At 39.4% G+C, this 24860-nt stretch overlaps 1 protein-coding gene across 5 annotated transcripts in view; it reads right to left on the bottom strand.

Annotated features, from left to right (window-relative positions):
• Positions 1-24860, bottom strand: part of Rbm33 (RNA binding motif protein 33) — a 98620-nt gene that overhangs the window by 39164 nt on the left and 34596 nt on the right. For all 5 annotated transcript variants that reach the window (XM_046455134.2, XM_058582857.1, XM_046455136.2 and 2 more), the window contains 4 exons: positions 19493-19664; positions 13911-14119; positions 10246-10528; positions 6889-6947 (listed from right to left, as the gene is read on the bottom strand). In XM_046455134.2, the coding sequence (XP_046311090.1) occupies positions 6889-6947; positions 10246-10528; positions 13911-14119; positions 19493-19664 (723 nt within the window). The remainder of the gene's footprint in view (positions 1-6888; positions 6948-10245; positions 10529-13910; positions 14120-19492; positions 19665-24860) is intronic.

Here is a 24860-nt window from a genome sequence, read left to right as displayed (position 1 = left end):
TTCTGTATAGTCAAAACAAGGAATCCATTTACAAAGCAAAGCAGTACTATCAGCAGACCAACTTAAAGCAGAGTTTAAGTTTCCCCTCTGTGAACACAAGACTCTCAGTCCCACTCCTAGGCACTGACAATGTCCCTCACAATGTTCTAGTAAATGGACACCCATATACTAGAATAGCAACACGCAAATGTCAATTATTGAAGGAATGCAAAAAAAAAAAAAGAAAAAAAAAAAGGGTCTCAGGTGCTTATGCTCCAGAAGAGGAGCCAGGCCGAGAAAAACATACTGTAAGACTCCACTCCTACCACAGAACTGCAGGAACAGACGCATTCAAGGGTTGTTAGGGTCTGTGGAAGACCAGCATGGACTCTTGGGGTGATGGGTCTGTCTTCTATCCTCACTGTGGCAATCACAAAACTGTAAGCAACGGTCGGAACTCACAGACCAGATCAGATCACTAAAAGGACTGCTAAGTGAAAAAAATTCTGATCTTCTGGAAGAAATGCTTTTTGATACTTTCAAGGACCTGTTTCAAAGTTTAATCTAAATAATACATCTAATCAGATTTATGGGTCTTCAAAAACTCCCAGGAAAACAAATGTTAAAAAAAAATTTAAAAAGGGGTGTGTTCTGTAGGATATAATATGAAAAACTGACCATAGAGATCTCCTTGGCACAGGAAGAAGGATTTCAAAACTCTGTGTTACTGTCCCACATTCACAGATGGAATTCTTAAATTGCAGATGGCCATCTACATGGCACTGTATGACCAAAGAGGATTTATGGAGATGTTGCTGTCAACTTAATAGTTTCACTTACTGAAAAGTGAACAAAATAATTTAACACATACCTTTTTACAGAGTAGCTCAATGATTCCAACAGTTTTCCACAAGAAAACAGTTCTGTAAGACTTGGATGGGTCTTCTCTGGCCTCCAGTGTGGCCTTTAGTCAGTCCTATCTCCACCCAACACATACAATGTGAGCTGACAGCAGCAAGTCAAAGTAAAGGGTTACTGAATTTGATCAACCACCTTCTTTAATAGCTGTTACCACAGTGTTTAGCTGTTCCTGTTACTGCTGCAGATGGGAATTCATTGATATGATTAAATTTGATGGTATGATAATGTATGGTAATCATGATTAATCAGAAACCCACAAGCAAGTGGAGGATGTTGGGTATTATGTCACCTGCATTTTAAACTGCATTCTTTCTTTGCAAGCCTGACAACATTTGACAGCTGGAAGGATCTCCCACCACATTCTGCTACTACTCAATAGATTTGATAAGAAAAAATGCCCATCATTCCTCCCCTATCTTAAGTGCTAATAATTACAAGGCACTGCAGGCATGTTGTAAAAACAGCAAGAATTCAAAGAAAGACTTTCTTTCCTGGATAGAACAAAGTCTGGATGCTCATCTGCAAGGCCTATCAACAGAAAAAAAATTTGATTTGATGCAGCAGTCTCATCAGACATGATTTGCATGAAATGGCGTTTAAGGCACATCCAGCGATCGTCAGTCACCACCACCTGATACCACACGCCACAGTGCAGCCCAACTCCTGTCGATGCTGCATCAACAGAGCAAAGGCATAGGCCAACCTCATCTGCTGGGTCCATCTGAGTAATAATGTAATAACTAAGAAGACTAATTCAATTTTAAAAGCACAGTAGTCTTTTAAACACAATTTTCATTTTTAGTTTTAACTAAGAGCACTAAGAAATTGTTTAATGCCAAACTACTTGGTATTTAACTGGCTAACAAAAATATCATTTATCCAATCAAAGGACTGATTTGGTTTTAAAATACCCTAGAGATAAGGACCTTTAAAATGTGGATAACTTGTGATTTGTCCACAAAAAGCAGCAATTGCACTGAAACAGAAAGAAAAAAAAACTAGACTGGCAAAATCTCAAAGCAACACTTTAAAATATTCCAACAATTGACATTTTAGTCACTTTAAGTGAGCAAACTTTAAAAACAACATCTCTTTGAGGACAAACACACGACTGGAAAACACACAAATACGAAAAGGACTTATTCTTCATATCAATGACAATGACAAGGACTTATTCTTCATATCAATGACAAAATATCAGGGACAGCCCTTGAGAAAGAAAACAAATTAGAGTTCTAATGTGTAAAACAAAAAGCATTCAGAATGAAAAACAACCTGACTGTGATTAAGGTAGACTAGCTACCCCATTCCTTCTTCCCTATAAAACAAAAACAAATGGTATGTGAAATTACGTTCAGAGGTCCTGACATGAACACAAAGAGTAGCCTGGTGGTGGTGGAAGCCAGACAGAAAGACTAGCCATGGCAAGGAACCAAAAAGGAGGGCCTGTGAACCCTGTGCTGCCACTACCAATAATTTTATATCAGGAAGATTAAAATTTGGGTATGAATCAAATGAGAATCAAAACTGATGGGGTTATCAATTGAGATATAATTTATATTTGCAAAAGAGATTTTAGCTGATTTGAAAAAAAAGGGCCATTGGAAATAAAAGGTAAGAAAGAGTTCAGAGTTCAGCACTAATGGCTGAATCTGTAACTAAAACTAAGTACACGAATGTAATTATTAGCGGGAAGCCTAAATTACGAAGTGCTTCGCAGCATTCCCCCATGTGCCAAGAGCTAAAGCAATGTCTTACAAAATGATAAAAAATAAGGGTCCTTTTCTTATGACATGTCACTTTGACATTCAAAAAACTTTGTTTTAGAAATCGTTTATTCAATTCAATAACATTCATAACAAGAAATAAAACTTTATTTCACTACATCAGGCATAGCCTAGAATACCTATTTTGGCCAAAGATTTGAATTTAAAAAAATATAATAAAAATAATATTATTTTAACATGTTAAGTAATTGCATGAAAAAGTGTTTGATATTAGGTTACCTACAGTTCTCTATCATTGTTAATTAAAAAACTGTAGGCATGGGCTGGAGGTATAGCTTAGTGGCAAAGGGCTTGCCTAGCATGTGCAGGGCCTGAGTTCCATCTCAGTGTGGGGTTTGGGGTAGATCTGGAGGCAATGTCACTTAAGAAAATGTGTAGACATATTAGTTATAAACCAAGTATATCTAATATTTTCACACGATTGACTTTCAAGCAAGTAAAGTCTACCACTGCTGGGAAAAAGAAGGAACATCCTAGCACAAGTGCCAGATTCTCCCTCTAAGACCCTTTAAGATTTGGAAATCTATGGCTGGGCACAGTGGCCATGCCTGCAATCCCAGCTACTCTGGAGGCTGAGACAGGAGAATGAAAAAAATCAAGGCCAGCATGGGCACCTCACTGAGATCCTACCTCAAAATAAAAAAAGCTGAGGATGTGGGTCAGTGGTATGGAGACCCTGTGCTTCCATCCCTATACCCAAGAAAAGAAATTTAGTGCTACTTCTGCCTATGGTCTGCTCTTTCTCTCTTTATTCATGGGGATAGAAAGCTGGATTCTTGTTGAAGTCAGTATGCAGGATGTAGCTCTACTGTGCAAATTCACTATGTGTCCTCGAAAACAACAAAAGAAGTAAGAAATATAGATTATAATACATAATTTCTATGCGGAGCTTCTAATAAATAACAAGATAATAAATAGCAAGATAACTCAATATTAAATGCCTGTGCACATTTACCCAACAACTCTCTGTTCACACCTTCTGGGCTAAAGGCACTTGGCAAAGCCTGCACCGCTGAGTAGAGGAAGACTGGGACTCTGTTCAGAAGTTTATCTACAGACAATCTCAGAAACAGGAGTAAATTCACACCTCTAACGATAGGAAGAACCCTATGTGTGGTCTGTGTGAAATTCTGCAGCACAGCAGCTGTCCTCAGAGCAGTGAGTTAGTTTGAAGGGGCTAAGCTGGGAAGACAACATCACAATGAATCTTCTCTTGCTTAACCGCCAACTTCTTAAAAACTGGCATAAAGTATGAAAAATCGTGGTATATATGTATATTAAGAATTGTAATGAAAAAAAAGAATACATGTATAATGAAATAATTTGGTGTGAACACACTTTATATACAGAATTATGAAAAACTGTGCTGTAAATGAGTAATAATGAGTGTAATGCATTCCACTATTGTCATGCATGTAAAAAATAAATAGATAGATAAATAGATAAATAAATAGATAGATAAATAGATAAATAAATAGATAGATAGATAAATAGATAAATTAATTAAAGACTGGCACAAAGACTTCTGAATTCAAATCCATTTTATGTAGGGGAAGAAAAAAAAGCTATGCAAGGAAATTAACTGAGTCAAACAGACTCTATGATGACTTTCATGTTAGGCTTCCCAACTTGAATGTTTTATCTATTTATGTATGTGCTCCTACAGTCATTTTATATAGCAAAACTCCATGTAGTCAGTACTGACTGGACCTCTCTCTACTATAGAGATACTACAGAGAAGGACCAGGACAGAGCCTACAGAGTGCGTGGCCAGCAGGAAGTCTCCCCAGTGGGCTTTGTTAAGCCACAGGACTGTCTTCACTATTTCAATAACTGTACTCAAATGAAGATTAGTTTAAGATGTGTTAGGCTCCATTTAATTATGTTTGCCTTATTTCATAGTTTAGGGAATAGCACTATGCAGAGCACTTGGCATAAAGTAGAACCTTGTTAAATGTTTACAAAAATCAAATCTACATTCACAGCAACTAAATTTAAAGGTGGGGGGAAGGTTACCCAACAAAGATCTGGCTGAAGTAAAATGACAGGAAGCAAACTAGAGTTTGTTCTCCATCTCAAACGGTGCTTTGATGGGGACTTTTATAAAACACTGTACCTCTACTGTATTTTTTGAACAGGCTCCACATTTGGTCGTTTTCTCCAAAGGAGAATGATTATAGACGTCAAGCACTGCATTTTCCACAGCACAAGTTCCAGAAACTTTAGCATTAAGATCTAGCAGACAGGGCTTAAAAGACAGGTGCAACCTGAACCAAAAAGTGGTGAACACTGAACATTTCCTCAAATTATGTACACAGCTAATTTCTAGCCCATGTATGTCCTAACACCACACACTCTCCACCTCAAAAACAAAAACTCAACACCTTGCAGGAACTTCTGCAATCACAGGCAATTCAACAATATTTACCATCTTCAGAGTACTCTTAACCTAAAAATAAGTTCAATTAGTTACAAAAATTCTACTATATTATTCTCCTGTAACAGTCTCGTAGTATTATAAGTTTTTTTTTCCTTAAAGTATCAGATATAGTTCTTTTTACACAACTGAAAAATAGAAGTCAATTAAAATTACAAATAACTTCTAATTTTATATTGAACAAACTTTTATGAAAATATCAATTACAAATACTGATTCAATGTCTGTTTCTTAAAACTACAATTGCTTTTTTACATCACATTTTATCCTTTTATTGCAAATAAAAGATGAAAACAAGTCTAATAATCATCTGAATGTAGAGGTTCACAATCCTAAAAAAAGGTAAATAATGCTTAAAAATGTTGGTGCTTTATAGTAACTAGCAGATAAACTACTTCATCTGAAGAAGTATAACTAAGGACTAAAATCACACATTATCCTTGGGTAATGTCATTAATAAAACTTAGCTACTGTGGGCACAGTGGCACACACCTATAATACCATCAGCTTGGGAGGCTGAGGCAGGAGGATGGCAAGTTCAAAGCCGGCCTCAGCAACAGTGAGGCGCTAAACAACTCAATGAGACTCTGTCTCTAAATAAAATACAAAATAGGACTGGGGAGGTGGCTCAGTGGTCAAGCACCACTGGATTCAATCCCTGGTACCAAAAGATAAAAAAAAAAAAAAAAAAAAATTAGCTATTTAAACAACTGCTTTGAATGATCCATACTCAAATAATTTTTGAAAAGAACAAATTTTTAGAGTTTGATAAGTATTCTAAAGAAAAAAAACAGCTAACTATAGGAATGAGAACAGTTAAGAAGCAGCTTCAGAAATCACAGAATTCATACACAATGACTACAAATCAAGACAGCTTCTAACAAATACACGGAACCTTAAATCTAGTACTAAGTTAAATTTAAATAATCACCTGATTAAATATGCAGGTTCTTCATTTAAACTTGTTTGGTAAATGACACATATAAATGCATCAAAGCCAAACAGGCCATTATATTGACATTTCCTGAAAATCAAACTGCTTAGCCTAAATAAAACTCTGGTTTACACACAAAAGACTTGAAAATTGTATCATCTGGTTCATTTTTTTCTCCCACAGTTTTTAAAAAGAACATGTATTTGCTGGTTTAATAAAATCAGGAATGACCTACAAATCAAGCCAAAAATTCAAATGAAGTAAAATGTATATATTTAAATTAATATGACCAATTAATAGACTTTTTTCTACTTACAGACAGAATCATGGAAAGTACAGAAAAAGTGTACGTGCACCTCTGTACATGCAAGAAAGAATATGAATACGCTTTGTTTTAAACATACTTTAAAATGCAAATATTTAGTTAAAAATATAAGATGAAGAGCTCAAGACTTTGGCATTGCTTCTGAAAAACAAGGAAATCTCATTTTTATTCCCTAGAATTGGGCACACTTACCCCATACACGCCTTGTGCCCACAACACATAAAGCCAAGGACCTTTCCTTCCCACTTAACATAGAGCAATAACAAACCAGAATTCATATTCTTTAAGGCAAAAGGAATCCCACTGATGATCCCAATTCAACAATTTTACAGTCAAACAAAATTAACTCCATTAAAAAAAAAAAAATTGACCTTAAGCTTTTAACAAACATTTTCCACTACAGAGATTCCTGTCAATATTTACCAATCCTTGCATGTGTGGTATTAATATCTTTAGTGAATGTGTGCTCTTCCCCATCAGAGCAGAAGGAGCAGCTGCTACTCACTGGGAATCGCTGGGGTCCCACAGCAGGCCTCGGCTGGCTCGGTACTGGCAGCAAGGGCACTGCAAGGAAACAAATCCCATTACAACCATGGCTCTGGCATCCAGGCCCACTGGAAAAGGAAGACATCCTATGCAGATGAATATACGTAGTATATGCTATGTGTACTGCACATGTTATAATCCATTAGGTTTACGTGTAAAGTAAGAACTTGGTACTTTTCACAACTCCGTAAAAGGAGAAGGGAGAAACAATAGCTCACAATAACACAAGCCAAAGCTTAAACAGGAATAGTGAATTACTATTTGGAACTAAAATATTTTTCAATAAAAGAAGAGAGTGTTCCTCTAAAATACAAAACCTAGTTTGTTTTCCACATCCCTACCCAGGTAATCTAGGGTATCCATTCCAGTCTATTTCCTACCACAATCACATATGCATTTAAATCTGTATCCACTAGAATCAGGGAAGAGATGAAGGGAGGGAGAAAATAAGGCAGGCAGGAAGAGGGAAACAGAATACCCTGGAAACTGGAAAAAATGGTCACACTCTCACAAAAAAACATCAAATAATCTATTCTGCCAGGACTTCTTTTTTTATTTTTTTAAAACAGGCAGAACAGTCAATCTGCCAGAGAGACAAGGATTCATATCACTTTTAAAGAAGACATCTCATGGTAGGAAAGGAGTGAGATTTAGTTTCAGACCTTGAGGCTACATGAGATGTGGTAAGCTCTTTAAAGTGTCTCATGCACTATACTGATCTTAGTTTTGAAAGGCTCACTACTTCACAAACAAATCATACTGTGTTTCATCTCAAAGTGCTGCAGGCCTCTCCCAGAAGCCCTCAGATGATCAGGCACTATGAAATAAACTGAGTCCCCTCTACTCTACCCTAACTTCATATGCTGAAATCCAGTACCTCTAAGGTGATGCATCTGAAGTAAAGTCTTAGGCAAAATGAGGTATTTATGGTGGGCTTTAATCCAACCTGACCACTGCCCTTGTAGGAAGGGGAAATTTAGCAACAAACATGTACACGCCTAGGGAGAGGCATGTGTGGACATAGGGAAAAGATAGCCACCCACAAGCCCAGGGAGGCCTCTGAGGAACCAGCCTGCCCACACCTTCCCCTGGGACATCCTGTCTACAGAATGAGAGGGAGTAAATTTGTACTGGTTTAAGCTCCCAGGATGTGGTACATGTTAGGGTGACCCTAGCAAACTGACACACATCAGATAAAGCCGGATACAGCATACTTCTAATTGAAGTTGTTTCTGGCAAATAAAGAAATACAGAAACAAGACACCTTAAGAACTGATTGAAGTTACTTTTAAATAAAGGGCTAGGATAAACTATTTTTTATTTACCATGATTACTCAAGAAATTCTGCACATTATCATACCTGCACAGGTTGAATTTAAACTGATAATGTGTATAGAATGTGTTACTGCTTGACCAAATGCAAAAATGTGACCCACAGGAACTGATTTTAGAAAACATAAAAATGGCAGAAGTTCTTTCGTATCTTGAAAGTCTAACCCAATCAATGGGAAATGAAAAAGGAGAGCAGATCAATCTGTAAGACTTTATGTAAAAGAGGATGCAGATCCCCAATTCTATACAGTTGATATACATGGATTATGTAGTACTGTATAAAGGATCAGAATAAACAAAGAAAAAACTAGAATGCCTCTGACCGCAGGAGAAGAGGGAATAACAAGTCTGTTAGCCAATACAAGGACACATTTAAATTAAGTACTAAACATAAAACACCCAGCTCTACCAAAAGTCTACCACAGTACACTTTTGTACACCTTGAATTTGAATGTCAGTTCTCAAAAATAATTTCAATACAATGATGTGGTAAAAATACCAAGCTTCTTTAACTGGAGGAACGAGAAGAAGTAAAGATGAAATCTCCAGGAAGAAATCTGATTATAAGCAACAAAATCTTACACAGAAGTCTCTGATGAGCTGGTAATTTTTACAAAGCATCAGCATTTTTCTTTTATTAAAGAGAAAAAAATGAGAGAAGAAAAAAGAGAGCAACTGAGAAGAGGTGTGAGAGAAACAGGGCAGGCTCTTGGCCCAGTGTGGAGGGAAGCCTGGTCAGAAGGTTCAGGGTCTATAAAACATCCTCACTGGAGCCTTGCAGTCCCCACTGTGAGAAGAGAACTCAAAACTTGCAATATTTCAGTCTAGGCAAATCTATTATCCCATGTATTTAATGCACTTACTAAGTTTTTAATTCATATAGTAAGTATAATAGTGAAAATTGGGCAAACAAATTAAACTTCCATCAAAATTGGTTAAATAATAATATAATGGGGCACTCTTCATCCTCAAAGAGAAGATAGGTGTCATCAAGAAAGAATATTTTAAAAGATTTTTAATGTATTTTTGCCTGCATAAAGCTCTGAGAATGCTGGTTTGGTGTGTTTGTGTCTGTGTATACACACATATTGATGCTCAGCACTGTGGACTTCTGCTTAAATTCAGTAGCTCTCTGCTGAATGAAACACTACTTCTAGTGTCCCCACCTATACCCAAAAGGCATTTTACCTTTCCCCCAGTCAGTGTAACTTGAAGATCAAAGGTACAGTAAAGACAAGGAACATGTGGCACAAGCTCTGGAATTTGTGGTGAAACGTCTAGGAGTTCAGCGCAGACCTTACACGCCCACTCTGACTCACAGGAGAGCTTCCAGGTGCTATACCTGCACTCTGCACTCCAGGACCAGGCCATAAACTCTGACCGGCTGTCCTTTTTCACTACCTGCACTCCTGGAGGACATCCTGGGTTTCCTTACATCTTCGCCACTCTGTAGTTCTAATACTAACCCACATATTATAAAGAAAAAGTGTGCATCTTAACCAACTGCCAGCTTTCCGCTGAATTTAATAGGAAATCACACAATATCAGACGCTGCTGTAAGTAAAATAATTCCGACAAATTAAACTTGGAGAAGCAACTACAGATGATATAATATGTAAAGAACTACTTTAATGAGAGCCCCTCTCTTCACATAGGCATGCGCTCACCCACCCTTCATCCCGCAGCTGCTGAGACACGGGCACTGTGCTCCTCCACAGGGCACACACTCCCTGCCCTTCCAACGTCTTGTAGAACAGGGGATGGGACTTTCTGCTCAGTCATAAAACAGAGATTTACATTGTGAAGAAATGAACTTGGCCATCAAGCCAATGTGTCTAAGTGAAGGGGGAAGAAGCCACAGACACAACCACCTTGATAATGAAACTGCTCTGCCATAGTGATGGCTCCAGTGAGGTGGCTGGTGAGTCCCTTTAGATGTACAGTGACCCACAATATCACCAACAGCACTGAAGAAAGCACACACCTTGAACAGGGGTCACCACTGTCCCCTTGAAGTGGGGGTTGATGTGGATGTTCTTGGGTTGCTGTGGCGTCACAGGAGGGGGCGTCAGCATCATCCTTGGGGCCTCTATCTGGGGGGGCATGTGCACTCCCTGCGGTGGGGAGGGGTGATGCGGGTGCTGTAGGGGAAGCAGAGGCTGTAGCTGCTGCTGCTGAAACAGACTTCTGATTGGCTGCTGCTGAGGAGGTGGAGGTGGAGGTGGAGGCTGAGGTTGTGGAGGTGGGATCAGTCTCGGAGAATGAGCCTAAAAACCACAGAAAAGAAAGTGCACAGAAATCAACATTTAAGTAAAGGAATGCTGATATGTTACAAGTTTACACTGGCTAACTTCTAACATTTATGACATAGGTTCATAATAACGACCTATATCAAGAGCAGGGGATAAATAAGCTGGTCCCCTACTCACAAGAGGGCTGATATCTCAGTCATCTAAGGCCAGGGGCTTGGGGAAATGGTGGCCCCAAAACAGCCAGCATGAACTTTGAAATAAAAATAAATTAAAAAAAATTCAGCTCAACAAACAATGCAACACACAATGAGCAAAACTGACTGATGAGCAACAGGACAGAAGCCCTACTCAGCCTTGTGCAGTCAACCTGCTCCTCCTCCTGCAGGAGTCTGGAGGCGGGCAGGAGCATCCAGGGTAACCCTGCTACAGAAAGAAGGCAGAAGAAAGTGCCAGAGCCAAAGACAGCCACTCCAGTAGAGGTGGGGGAGACACTTCTTTGAGAAGCTGGCAAGTGCACCAGGCTGTGAAGGAAGAGAATAAAGTGCCATGCAGGTGAGTAACAGAACCACCTTACAGAAGTCCAAGGAAGAAAGACAGGAAGGAGAACAGTATGGCACAGCATGGAAAAGGAGAAAGAAGGAGGGTGAGGACAGGAAAACTACAATCCAAGGTAGTCGAAGATCCCTGGCTGTTCAGTTCCATGGTTATCAGAGAAGAAGAATCTCACAGCAGCTACTGTGTCCTGTTCCCCTGAGCATTTGAAATGCCCACTGCAGTCAGCACGGGAAGTAGCTGACAATCCCAGGTGAGTCCTCCTATCAACCTCTTTACAATACCAGGAGCTCAGAAGCGAAAAGTCGGAATCAGAATCCAGACAATCTGATTCTCTAAGTTTTTCTTTTAGCGACCAATCAAACTGGCCCCACAGCTAACTAGCAATAGAACACTACTTATGCAGCTACCTAATTTAACAAGCAATTTTCCCTGGGATGATACCAGATCTTGGAAGGCTCCTGAACTCCAACTGAAAGATCTGTTATTACACCACATACAACATGCATGACAAGAAATCCCTCGTGATGTCTCTGATAGGAAAAGAACCCCTCACGGCAGCATTTGGGATAAACTAGGCTAAGAGGGAAAAACAGGCCCATAAATAGACAATGGTGAGAAGCAAATGAGAGAAATGGCCAAGGTCTGATGAAGATTAAGGAGACACTTCAGAGGAATGGGGAATAGGATTTTATAACTAAATCATGGTTTTTGTTATAAAAGCTCCTCATAGGGGAGCTTTTCAAAGATTCCAGAACAGCTTAAATTGCCTTTCTCCAGCTCCCAGGATCCAGGACACTGCTTCTCTCACTCATCACCTCTGTCACGCGCACACATGCACACCAGTGGGGCCCTTGTTTATCCTATTCACTACCGTATCCCCACAGAGAGCACATTCACCAACACAGGCATACCCAAGGTGCATTTCAGAAGAAATGAAAATGACTACCAAACACGGTCATAATTTGAGAGCATAATGGAGTTTTAAGGGAAAATCCTGTGTGCTTTTAAACAAGTGAAGTTTAGGGCCTGTGAAATGTCCATGTAGAAAGACACAGGGACAAGTGGAAATGAAAAAATCAGAGCTAGGAAAAGGTCAATGGTGAAGAAACTCCCGCGGAGAGGGAAAGACAAGTAAGAGGGAGAAAGTGAGACGTGAGAGATGACACAGTTAGAGGGACAGATATTTCATAACTGTTAAGAGAGTGGATTTTACAGATTCTCACCAAAACAATACACATATCATAACATCACAGTAGAGGAGGGGACAGAACAATCAAAAAATCTCATATACCTAAGAAAGAGCAGCTCAAGCAAAAGTTAGCAACAGTGATGCCCAAGGCTCAGTATAGATACCCACAATCAGCCACCAACCCAAGCAGTGAAAATAATGAAAGACAGGAGCAAAGCATTGACCAAAGGAAGGTGGGAAGACACAAACCAAAAGTTCTGTTTCTAATACATGGGGTAAACAATCAAGGCCCAGCACAGACTAGGTGGGAAGAGAACAGGAGAGGATGGCCTGGGTAGGTAAGTTCAGTGCAGACTACCCTGACCTTTGTAGTTAACTGGCAACAGCCAAGCACCATGGACAGCAAAGAGGAAGCTGCAGCACTGGCCAAACCGGTCAGGCAGCTATTTGGTTGGCTGGACAGCCTGAATCAGTCCCATCAGAATCCCGCAATGCAACCTCACCATCAGGATACAGGTCACCCTAAATTTCTGGGACAGTCATTAAATCATGCACACACATTCTTTAGAGCAGTAACTTCTCTGGGAAGGTAGGCAGCTCATGTCTTCTTTCTGCTCCTCCTTTTAGTGGATAAGAAGATAGGCAATTCTGTGACTTTCCCAGGATCACAGAGACACAATTACACAAAACCTGGTCTCATGTGCAACAGGCAACAATAACTAAAATGGCAGTGCCACATATGGCGTTGGCTTGGGATTGTGCAAGGGCTCAGGGAAGGAAAAAGAAATTAAAGATCAGACTGGGTGCTAGGAGAGGTGCTTGAGACCTAGCACCTTGTGTGTGCAACAGCAGGTGCCACCACCACCAGCCCAGGGAATGCCCTCAGCTCACAGGCTTCTCTCTTCCCTGCCAGGACACAAAATTAGAACCTCCTGCTAAGGCAAAAAAAAAACCCACCCTTTCTGCTGTTATTTCACAAATGAATGAGGAAAAGGGGCAATAAAAGCATAAGAGGTACATGTGGGAGACACTGCCCACAGTCTTGCATTAAGTACATTTCTTGACACATTCTTTCCAAACACTGCCTTCCAAAGGAGAAGGCCATCATGCAGAAATCACGACACCTCCTATCTCAGCTTCCAATACATACGAGGAGAACACAAAATAAAATTCAGCTTAAATGAAATTGACACATTCTTAAATTATGAATAAATTTTATGAATAGGATATGGTGGTTATTCTAAGAGAAATTGGTATTTAAGGGGAAAAAAACGTACAGTAAACAGTGTAAAGGAAAAATGATATTAATGTAATCAACTCCTGCCTTAGCTCTGTATGCAATAACACCAGGGTTTGGAGAGCAACTCGCCAGAAGAGCAGGGCTCTGTGCAGCCTGGCCACTGGACGTCAGGTTGTCAAGTCTTCCTTTGGAAGTGGCTATGGCACTGGATATTGGTATTGCCAGATACTGGAGAACTGAATTTTGAAAACTATGAAATTGAATTCAACTGTCAAGCAGAAACATCAAGCAGGAGTCCTATTGCTGATCTTAATTTCAGACCAGGAAGAGGTGAGCCTATAACACACCACCACAGAAACACACTCCCACTGTCCTAAAGCTGTCAGGCTGCAGGAGTAAAAGCACAGGATTACCACAACAGGAGGCTGTGCAGGAAGCAGAGCGGGCCTGTGGTCCTTCATTCTTCCCCGCTCGCTGCCCTCTCTCCTCTGGTCGCCCATTCCACGGCACATCAGAGAGCCGCCTCTCCTTCCTCCCCGCCGGGAGCCGTAGCGGCCCTGCTTGTGCTGCCGCTCTCTTTCTTCAAATTCAAGCAATGCAGCTTTGGCTTCGGCTGAAAGCTCTATTTGAAAAGATACATGTGTTAGATAACTTCAAACAGCCCACACTGAATTCATGGGGAGAAAACAGGAGGGTCACGCGTGACAATGGAACTGGAACACATGCTGTCCCAACTCCTGCAACAGCAGGAGTGAGCATGGCTCTGTGGGCAAGACCCACACCCATTGGTGAGATCTGTGCGACGAAGATTTTCTCTTTCAATAATATTGAAACGCGAAAGTCTTTTCAGTTCACCTAAAACGCGAAAGTCTTTTCAGTTGAGACCCCTACAATGTGTGCAGTGAAGTTAAAAATTGGGCACTCTGCAATCATGCTCCTTCTACATGGTCAGGAGCTACCACCCCAGTCCTACACCAGCATGACTTTCTCCCTGAGGCCAGTAAGAGAATATCATTCATACACAACAGCTCAGAGACTCAAAAGTTTAAAACAAAATCAATTTGACTTTAAAACAAAGCTATTAATGAATGCACACTTAAGTCAAATTATTCAAAGTAATTTCCCTAAAAAATGAAAAACTTACTTAATACAACTTCATTTCAAATACTCCTTTAAAAAATAAAAACAAACATTCTGTGAGGACTCCTTATGTCCATGCAGTATGACAAGGACTACTTGTGAAAGCAAATCACATAGGGGAAAGCTCACCAACACAAATGCTGGGGAGCAACAAGAAGGTGCTGAACTCTGCGTGCGCGCACGCACACGCACACCACACACCCATCAGGGGCGCAGGAGACAAGGGTGGGTTCCCAGGGAACTCCCACTGGCACAATATTCCAAGGTCTTAAGGGGAAAACCCCAATTTATCTAATAGGATCCCTCTATTTTAAATGACATCTAAGGTGTGATAACAGATCTTCACTAGTAGATGTGTTTTCTGAATAGGTCGCTGAATACTACTAGAAGACTTCTTAGACATTCTTTCCCAGTGAAGGATAAATATTAACTATCCCTGAAGTTCACCTCTTGGACTCATCTCCAAACTCTTCCAAAATCTCTGAGCCACATTTCATTTTGAAACTTGTTCCTTGGTATTCTCCTCCCCTTCAAATGAATCTAAACCCCTTTTGAAAGAAAATTTAATCTCCTTTTAACTAGCACAGACTTTTATTCTAATCTTGACTACATGATTGGTTCACACACACATTTTATGTGGTGAATCAGCAATTATTTTTCTAGTGGTTCTGAGTGTCAAGATCAATTTCACTATCCTCAGTAATAAAATGGTTTCAAATGACATCTTTAATCAGCAAGTAAAAATGCTTTCCTCCAATTGAGACAAGCTGTCACAAAAGGTCACCAAAATATGACAGGATGGAAATTACATTTGTAACTTCTACTGAAATGTTAATTTCCCTTTAAGTGTTTTCTGCACTGTGTCCAGACACTAAAGAGATACAGAGTGATATAACCAAGTTTTATACTGTTTTGTCCCTTTCTAAAATGTTAAGAACATGTTTTCATACAAGTAATTGTACAATAGTTGTAAAGTGAATAAATGCTTATGGAATATACAATTTGGTAAAATAAAATAGCAAGATAGAGTTTTGTTTTTGTTATTTTTTTTTTTAAACAAGATAAATGAATCAAGGAATTTTTAAAACCGTGCAAATACAGAAAACAGTATAAAAAGAATAGTACATGACTGCCGGCACTAATAATCTTGAACTATTTATCACTATATAAAAATGTTTTTCCCACAGATCCTTTGCCTTAAATGAAATTAACTTAGTTAATATATAGGTGTAACAAGCAGGTTTTTCAAGATAAAGCAATAAAAAACAATTTAACATATTACATGTGCCAATGACACTCAGCAAAATACAAAATCTGGACATGTGCTTCCAGTCTACTAAAATAAACATGGTGCCTTGCTTATTTACGGTTTGCACTGCTTTCAAAAACCATCTGAAGTCTATTTCCTAGGGTAAAGGAACCCACAGGTCTGAGTTTCTGGGTCTCGCCTGAAGGAAACTAGTCAATGACACCTCATTAATATAGAATAGTCCTGACACTTTCATTCAAAGTAAGTTTTGCTTACATACACATGTTCTGGCAACCCTGCTGAACCACCATTCTCAAGAGAATCACCATTTATACCCTACAGCATCTTTTGCATGTAATGACTTAATGAATCTTCTGAGTATGTAGTCTCACACCAAACTTAGGAAAAGTGAGAAAACAAGCATGCAAATCTTTTCCTATAAGGTTTACTTTCCACAATCCTGAGTGAGAAAAAAGCTAACCAACTACAATCTTAACTTAAAAAAATCCAAAATTGTAGGTCTAATCCAATCTGAATTCAAAATACAAGTCAATAATTGTGCTTTAGATTTCTTAACAGTCAAGACTGTCATATATCTGAATTAGTATTGCCCATAGTTAAGGATAACACCCTGTATCTGAATTTGAACAAAATACAAAGTACCAAAACTCTCTTCTAGATTTGGAAGAGAACTGATTATTTCACATGCAAACTTTTATGTCAAATGGGGGACTCCAAGCATTACTTGAAATTAAAAAAAATAAAGTTTTTATTTCTTATGAAAACATTAAAAAATACTACTGGTTCAAAAACTGCATGTCATTGGAGACAACATATATTCTCCAGTGCCAAATATTTTAATCTCATCACCAAAAGTAGGAATAATATACAACAGAATAATTATTCCAATCCTCAGACTGATATTTCTATCATTGGAAACATACTAACTGAGGGGTAACAATTCATGCAAATTTCTAATGTACCATACACCCTGGTATCCTCTGTCTCAGTGAGTCTTTTCACATCTGAAAACTTAGCTGTTTAGGAGAGGTGCTCAGGATTTTTTTTTTTTTTTTTTTGGTACTGATAATAATACTAACTTTGCAGTTACTGGATAACTTATTTCTAAATACTGAGCTCTCTAAAGTTAGGACTCATAAATTTGGAACAGAGAAAGGTGCTGTTGAGCAGTACCTTTTTTGTGCCCTATTATTTAGCCAAATAACCATGTCCTACACAAATGCAATTTTGTCCTTTTTTAATGTTGAAAAGAATGGTATACAATCAAATTGTTTATGTTTATAGCCAGTCTGCCTCTAAGGACCCCAGACTCTGTCCCCCCATATCCCAAGGGGGCAACTTGTCCACAACAAATCAATCCTTCCAGACTCTTGTCTCAAGATAATATCACTATAAACCAGTCAGATGCCTTGAAAAGAAAAACAAGATTTGATGTAAGTTCTTTGAATAAAATGACTCTGGAAAGAAGGTCCTGAAAAGAAAGATGAGTCAGGCGTGGTGGTGCATGCCTATAATCCCAGAGGCTTAGGAGGCCCAGGCAGGAGAATCATGAGTTTAAAACCAGCCTCAGCAAAAGCAAGATAAGAAGCAACTCAGTGAGACCCTGTCTATAAATTGAATTCAAAATAAGGCTGGGGATGTGGCTCTGTGGTCGAGTGCCCCTGGGTTTAATCCCCGGTACCACTCCCCTCCCCCGGTCAAAAAAAAAAGAGAGAAAGATGCAGGAAGAATGAAAACTTAGAAACACAGGCCAGCTGGGCACTTCAGAACAAGGTCATTATTTGTGCTAGGGTGGAGGTGAAAGGCACAGGAAGTGGGTATAAGTAGTGAGGCAGCATGGGCCATGAGAGGGTGGCACAGGTGACCCATGAAATCCAAAGTGGCCATACAGCCAAGCTGGTTACAGAAGGTAAAGGTCTCCCCATTTGCAATGTCACCCATCAGTGATTTAATATTCTCAGACTTCATAAGGACCCATGGGGGCTCAGTTGTTCTGCTTTCATACTTGGGACTTTTAAACGTATGCAATGAAAGTCACAGCCCAGATAATGAGGCCCGAGACAAAGAAGCAGAAAAGTAATGACCTGCCACCTCCTCCTGACTTCAGCACCCTTCCTAGTTCTGGAAAGCACCATGCTGCTGCCCAGGGAGCTCAGTGCTTAGCTAGGTGGAGACTTTGCCCTTGTTCTTCTCATCACCACCCAAGACCACGATGTATTCACTCCAGTGAGTTTGTTCTGCAATGCTATCAATTCTTCCTGCTGAAGTTGTTTCTCCTAACCTTCTATTTTAAGAACTTTGCTTCGTCTTCTTTTACCCAATGCCAACTTCAGATCCGATTTGCTAGAAATACCATAAGTTTCTAAGAAATGTTAGGATGTCTCCAAGAAAACAAGTTCAGACCAACCAGCAACTTTACACCATAACTTAGAAAATTCTAGAGAAATCTTGGGCCAAAAGGTACAGAAAGAGGAAATCAGAGGGCAGAGAGAGACCTCTGACACTATAGCACACTGTCTACACAAATCCTACTTCCTACAGTAATGAGAGAGAAGAATGGCTCGCTACCGTTGGCTTGTGCGACTAGGGAGCTTAGTGTCTGCCTGGAGAAGATGTATCTGCCTCTTTAAGATACATGCCCAATTTCAACCTAAAAACAATGGTTTAAAAAAAGTAATAGAGGTAGTTATAAAGGTTCAACCTTGATTTTCACCTCCAACAAGACCAAAGGGCAGGTACAGTCCTGCCTCCTAAAATCTCCTCCTAAAAGGTGGAGCACAGACCTAGTGGTTCTTAGCATGCAGGCTCCAAAAAGCAGCATTTGGGAACACACTGGAATTGCACTTTTCCTGGATGCCATCCTGAATTAATGAATCATAACGGCAAGGAGTGGGTACCAAAATCTTATGGCTGAACAATGCTCTCAAGAACACTGTAAGCAATTGCATCTACCACTGAGTTATGTCCCAAACCCCCTTCAGGCTGGTTCTGATACTCACATAAACTTGAGAACAACTGCTTGGTGGGAAAGGTCATCACAACAGACTGTAAAAAGAGGGGTGGAGTCACTACTGTTAGCCAGCAACAGTAGATTTATAGACCAGCAGTTTGCTCAAAATGACATTCAATGAATTACTTCTATAGACAAGCCATCTTTTCCTCAGAAGAAAATAAATAAATAAAACAATGGCCAGGAGAGTGTTGAAAATACAAAATAAAACCAATATGAGTCCACAATTAGCCCAGGGAACCCTGGAGGTCTCTGGAAGGACAGTGTGGCCCTGTCTAGCATCCCTATGCTGCCACCCCAAAGGCAGCCAGGAAGAGCATGATCTGTAGAAGAGCAGCTCTAGGCCAACAAACTCCCAAAGGAGGGCCATTTAAAATAAACACTCTTAAATATTCTGTTCACACTGTCACTCCAGGAGGGATGGCCTTTCACAGCATGGAGCTCAAGACTATCCACCCTCTGGATAGTACCACAATCAACCACAGCCAACCTTCTTTTCTTGTGTAATTAATCATAATAAAACTACAGAAGAATCTGAAATGGAAAGGAAGAAATGTGGGTGGGGGGGAAGTTACCCAAAGTTTCTGGAATGTTCCTTCTCTCTCTAGTTACATCAGAGAGCCTAATAATTGTTCCTTCTTTCCTTTCCGTTTTGAAACGTAATCGTCCAGATTCTTCATCATCATCTTCCTCTTCATCTGATTCTTCTTTAACGTCTTTCTGGAGCTCCAAAGTTTCCATACTTCCCTACATGGCAGACACAGAAGAGGGGGGGGGGGGGACAGAGAGAGAGTTCAAATTCATTTAAATTTAACATGAAAACATGCTAAAAATATCTTACACTGTTCATATTTACAAGCTGGCTCCAAGAAAAAGTCACCTCAAGTGTTAAAAGCTGTCTTAACATTGTAAAAAGCTCAACTGCCACTTGCAGTTAATATACAACACCCTATCACGGTTGCCACTTACACGTCTGATCATAGCATGTTAACACAACTGGCACTAAATAATATCAATGCGCTAAAACTTAGAAATTCCAGACCAGTTACACTGGAGTGTGTTAGTTTATTAGCATATAGCCCACCTCGCACTCCCAGCTCTGGGGCTCCACAACCCCCACTTCCTGACCCACCTATGCTGATCTCTACTTCCAGAAAAGGGGTCCAAAGATACCTCCAGAACCCTCCTGTGCCACTCTGGCTTCTCCCCACTACTGTCTGGCTGGCTGGAGGCAACTTGCACTACCGACAGCTTTGGCCAGTGGAGAGCAAGACTGGTTTTTTCTTCAGTCACTTCACACTAAAATCAGCTTTTATCGTGGTTTTGTGATTTCCAGTATTTCCTCCAAAATTCTCTCTAACCTCACCCCAAGCTAAAGTGGCCTCTCCAGAAACAAGTCTTCCTGCTGAGTATCACCTGAATTCCAGCAACAGGAACCACTGCTCTCCTGGGCAGTGAAAACTGGAGAGATCTAGAGTATGTGGCTCACTAGAGCAACTCTTTCAACATAAGGAAAACAGAATTTGCTTCTTCACTCTCACAGCTCATAGTTTAAAACATTCTTCACTCTTAACAGGAACAAATTACTTTAATAGAAAATGTACAAGAAAAATTAAAACAAACCCATGACACCAAGAAAAATTAAAACAAACCCATGACATGAGTGTTTTGCATGCCTCTTTTTCTAAACCTGTCTGTATAAAAAGATCAATTCACATAGCTCACTGACACACCCTGCAGTGGAAACACATATTCAAGAAATCGAATGCCTTAAAATAAAAGGATAACTGCAAGTAGCCCAGCTGCAATCTACTTGCAGTATTCCAATGCTTGGTATACTGGGGGACTCAAAAGGACCAGGACCTCATACTCTTGTTGGTCTGAGTCCTTTAGCTTTATCAGTCTCTGAAATCAGTGAGTGGCAGCTGCAGATGGCTGGCAAGGCCTGTGTGGCACCACCCTGCAAAACGCTTCTGCGCCACCTCCAATGCTCCTGGCAGTGCTTCTCACGGGAAGCACCAATCACGGGAAGTCGGCTCCAAGGCAGACTCTACCCAGGCAGGCCCAGCGTGGGGCCTGCGAGTCTGAGTCTCTCAAAAGCTCCCTGGAGAAGCCAACATTGGGGTCTACAGATTACCAACAAAGCAGTCATTTTTAAATTTAACTATAAACTGTACCTACAGCTCAAACAAGTCCAATGTAAAACACAACAGTATTGAAATTTACATAGTTTATTCTGCATTCAATCTCCAACTAAGAAATTTGAGACAAGATAAAATTTGTTTCCTTGAAACTAATTACAGCCAGCCAAGGGAGGGGGAAGATACAGTTTATCACCCAGAAGCCCCATTCCTAGAAAGTCATCCTAGAGAGATGATTACTTATGTTCAAATAAAAGCCTCCTGGAAAACGTCTATAGTTTTGTGCAGGATCATCAAAATGGAAATTCGTCCTTCAGTGAATGAATGATGAACATCAAACTCTGGAATGCAACTGAGCAATACAAAGGAGTAAATTCTGGGGAAGTACCAGGGCACAAATCAACCAAAGTATGCTATGTTCACATACAAATATATCACAACCTGCTTACACTATAATGTTAATATTAATTAAAATGATAAAATACTATAAGGCAGATCAGTAGAGTAGAACAAGTGGATGGGGGAAGAAAGAGGAGAGGGGAAGTACTAGAGAAAGAGACTGAGCTATGTTAGGTGCATGTATGAATATAGCATAATAAATCCTGATATTATGTATAACTACAACACCAATAAAAACTAAAAAAGTTAAATGAAAAAAAAAAAGGAGCAAACCTGACACAACTGGGATGGAACTGCAAAAGAATGGCAGAAAGTCACACACTGCAAGAATTTCATTTATTTGACATCCTCCAAGAGACAAAATGATACCACTGTCCAGTGGTCAGGAGTGGCAGGTGGGCATTACTACACAAGGCTAACCCAGGACAATTTCTAGAGTGATGGAGATGTCCTAGAACTCAAGGTTCTGGTCTAATAGTTGAGCCCAGACAAGACTGAATCACACACTGCAAAAACTGTCACTAAGTCCTAGGCCTCCTGCTTATTTATGCCATCAATTACTCCTGCGTGATGAGTACAGATACTAAGGATACCTGATCTAATTTAATTTGATCTACAAATTAAAATGTAAATATATGTTTATAACACTACATTTGACTTCACTTTTAATTTTTAATAAAAGATCATATGAAAATCATCATAAAAGTACTTACCTCTATAGAAAAACACAGCTTACAAAAATGACCCAAGATTTTAATGCTTATTTATAGAATAACTGAGTGATCCAGTATGATATTACCAGACACAAATCAAAGTATCTGATTCTGCCAACAGTGAAAATTTAATAGTTGAGATGGTTAGGAAACCAAATCGTATAAAAATAAAGAAAAAAAATATTACTGATCAATAGCCTTCATTTATGCAGATATAAAAATTCTTCAAAAAATAAAACCACATAAATCTAGCAAAATACCACCACCAAGTGGGGTTTATTTAAAAATGCAAGGTTAAATTTGTTAAATTTGTCAATTTAACAAATCTTAGCTACTGAAGAATTTCAAATACATGCAGATGTTCTAGGAGGTGCAGTGCAAGTCTTTCCATCCCCCTCTGGAAAGACAGCCTCGTTCTCAAGAAGACAAGAAACATAAGACACTTCCTTACCTGAGTAGGGAAGGCTAAGAGGGTCCTTCAGCTCTGGAATACTCTCTACAAGCTCAACTTCAGTCTACCAGGAGAAAAGCCCAGACTGGCAGGAGTTCCACAAGATACCTGGCCTGCACTTAAGAGTGTCATGGTCACAAAACAACAAGAAAACTAAGCAACTTCCAGAATAGAGGACACATGGGAGACCCACAACAATGCGGTGCTCTGGACCGAATTCCAGAACAGAAAGAAGATATTTGTAGAAAAACTGGTGAAATGAAATTGTTTGGATTCGTTTTTTTAAAAGTTAATTTAATTCATACAAAAATAAGGGATACAGACCACCATTATGTCAACAGATACAGAAAAAGCACTGAAAATACATAGATTTCAATTTTTTTTTTTTAATTTCAACAACCTAGAGACAGAAAAGAACTTTTTCAATTTGACGTAATACTTCCCGCTGATATACTTAATGATGAAATCCTGAATATCTCCCCTAAGTAAATAGCAAGGCCAGAATGTCCGTTCTCATGCTTCTGCTGTGGTCAGAACCTGTACTAGAGCTCAATTAAGACCACAGAAATAGGGCTGGGGTTGCAGCTCAGCGCTAGAGTGTACAGAAAAGGTTCAGACTGTACAGAAAGAACTGCAGTCTTTCTAAAAGGCAACATGATCATTAAGATGCTAGTTTTCCCAATTTGATTTAAAGATACCATACCATCTCCAACCAGTAGATATTGGCAAATACCTCCCAGAATTTACATGGAAATTCAAAGCCCAAGAATAGCTAAAATACTCTTGAAAAGGAAAAACAAAATTGATGGATTCATACTACCTGACTCCATGATAAAACTGTAGTACTGGCATAAGGACATAAAAATGAATCGACAGGAAGACAGATTTCCAGAAAGAGACTGAAATGTAGACAATCTCCTTCCACACACCGACCAGCTGAGACAGACAGTCTCAACTGCAGCTAGCCAACACTAGGAAGCTTCTAGAAGAAAGGTAACTGTAACCTTGAGGTAGACAAAGACTTCTTAGCTCACAAATTACTTAATCTCTACTTAAATGAAAATTTTCTGTTCATGAAAAGGCACATTTAAGAAAACGAAAACACAATCCACAGGTTCAAAGTAAATATTCATAAAGCATGTAACTACCAGTAGATTGGATAGCCAAAATACATAGAAAATCATCAACCCTCTCTGGAAAACAGTACAAAGATAAGCATTAATATTCTACAGAGGATTTATTATCTATATAGAATGTTTGTATTGTAGGCATACACCATCACAACCAGCCAAAACATGAGATTTTACTTTTCCTCCTAAAAATATCTCCAGAAAGCAACCTGCAGGAAGTTCCATACAATAAGAAATCATAGGAGTTCAACATATGCAGTCTCTAGTTCTCTGCCTTTCAGATTAGGTTGCATTCCGTTTCTTCACATTTCAGAAAAAAAGATAATAATATTGTTGACTTATATATTATGTTGTACACAGCTAAATTATTTTTTTAATTGGAAAATTCTAGAGTAATCCCACCATCTAGAGGCAATCACTATTGCTAGTTTCATCTTCATTCAGACTTTAAAAGACTTAGACACATACACTTGGCTATATATTGTAAAGCTGAAGGAAAGGAACCATATTACCTTGCTCTTTCTCTTTCTTTATCATGAGCATCTTTCATTTAAGAGCTAAGGCATCAGGTGTTATACCATATTCTACTGCAAGATTATCAGAATTTATTTAACCCTTTACAAAAGTTTACATTTGTTCCATTTATTTTCAGTGCTTCGAATACCTGGTGCATGTATTTCTTATCCCATCTTAATTAATTCCTTTGGATAAATTCACTGTAGTGAAACTGCTGAGCCAAGGCACAAGTGCTATTTAAGGCTGCAGGCACCTTTAAAGACAATGAAGGGTCTGATCTTGTTCTTCTTGCAAGGTGAAAGTTAGCCTGCCACTGTTTCCTGAAAGCTGTGAGAAGACCAGGCTCCTGGTCAGAGACTGGGACAATTTTATTACTTACAACACCAGCAGCATCACTTTTGACCAGCTTCCTGAAGCCCTGTTCCCACGGGGCCACATGAAGAAGGCAAGTGACTCCCTGCCAGAGGGGTTGTAACTCTGGGAGGGGCTGTTGAAACCAAAAATGACCAAAACAGGGACAGACTTCAATGGACCAGCAAAGTATGCTTTATTAAATAAACAGCACATTTTCAGGAGAAATAAATGGCACATTT

The sequence above is a fragment of the Marmota monax genome, unplaced genomic scaffold (genome assembly GCF_021218885.2).
Source record: "Marmota monax isolate L192 unplaced genomic scaffold, Marmota_monax_Labrador192_F-V1.1 WCK01_AAM20220418_F8-fsc00226, whole genome shotgun sequence".
Classification (NCBI taxonomy): Eukaryota; Metazoa; Chordata; class Mammalia; order Rodentia; family Sciuridae; genus Marmota; species Marmota monax.
Note: the sequence above shows the minus strand (reverse complement) of the source record. Positions and strands in the feature narration are given on the sequence as shown.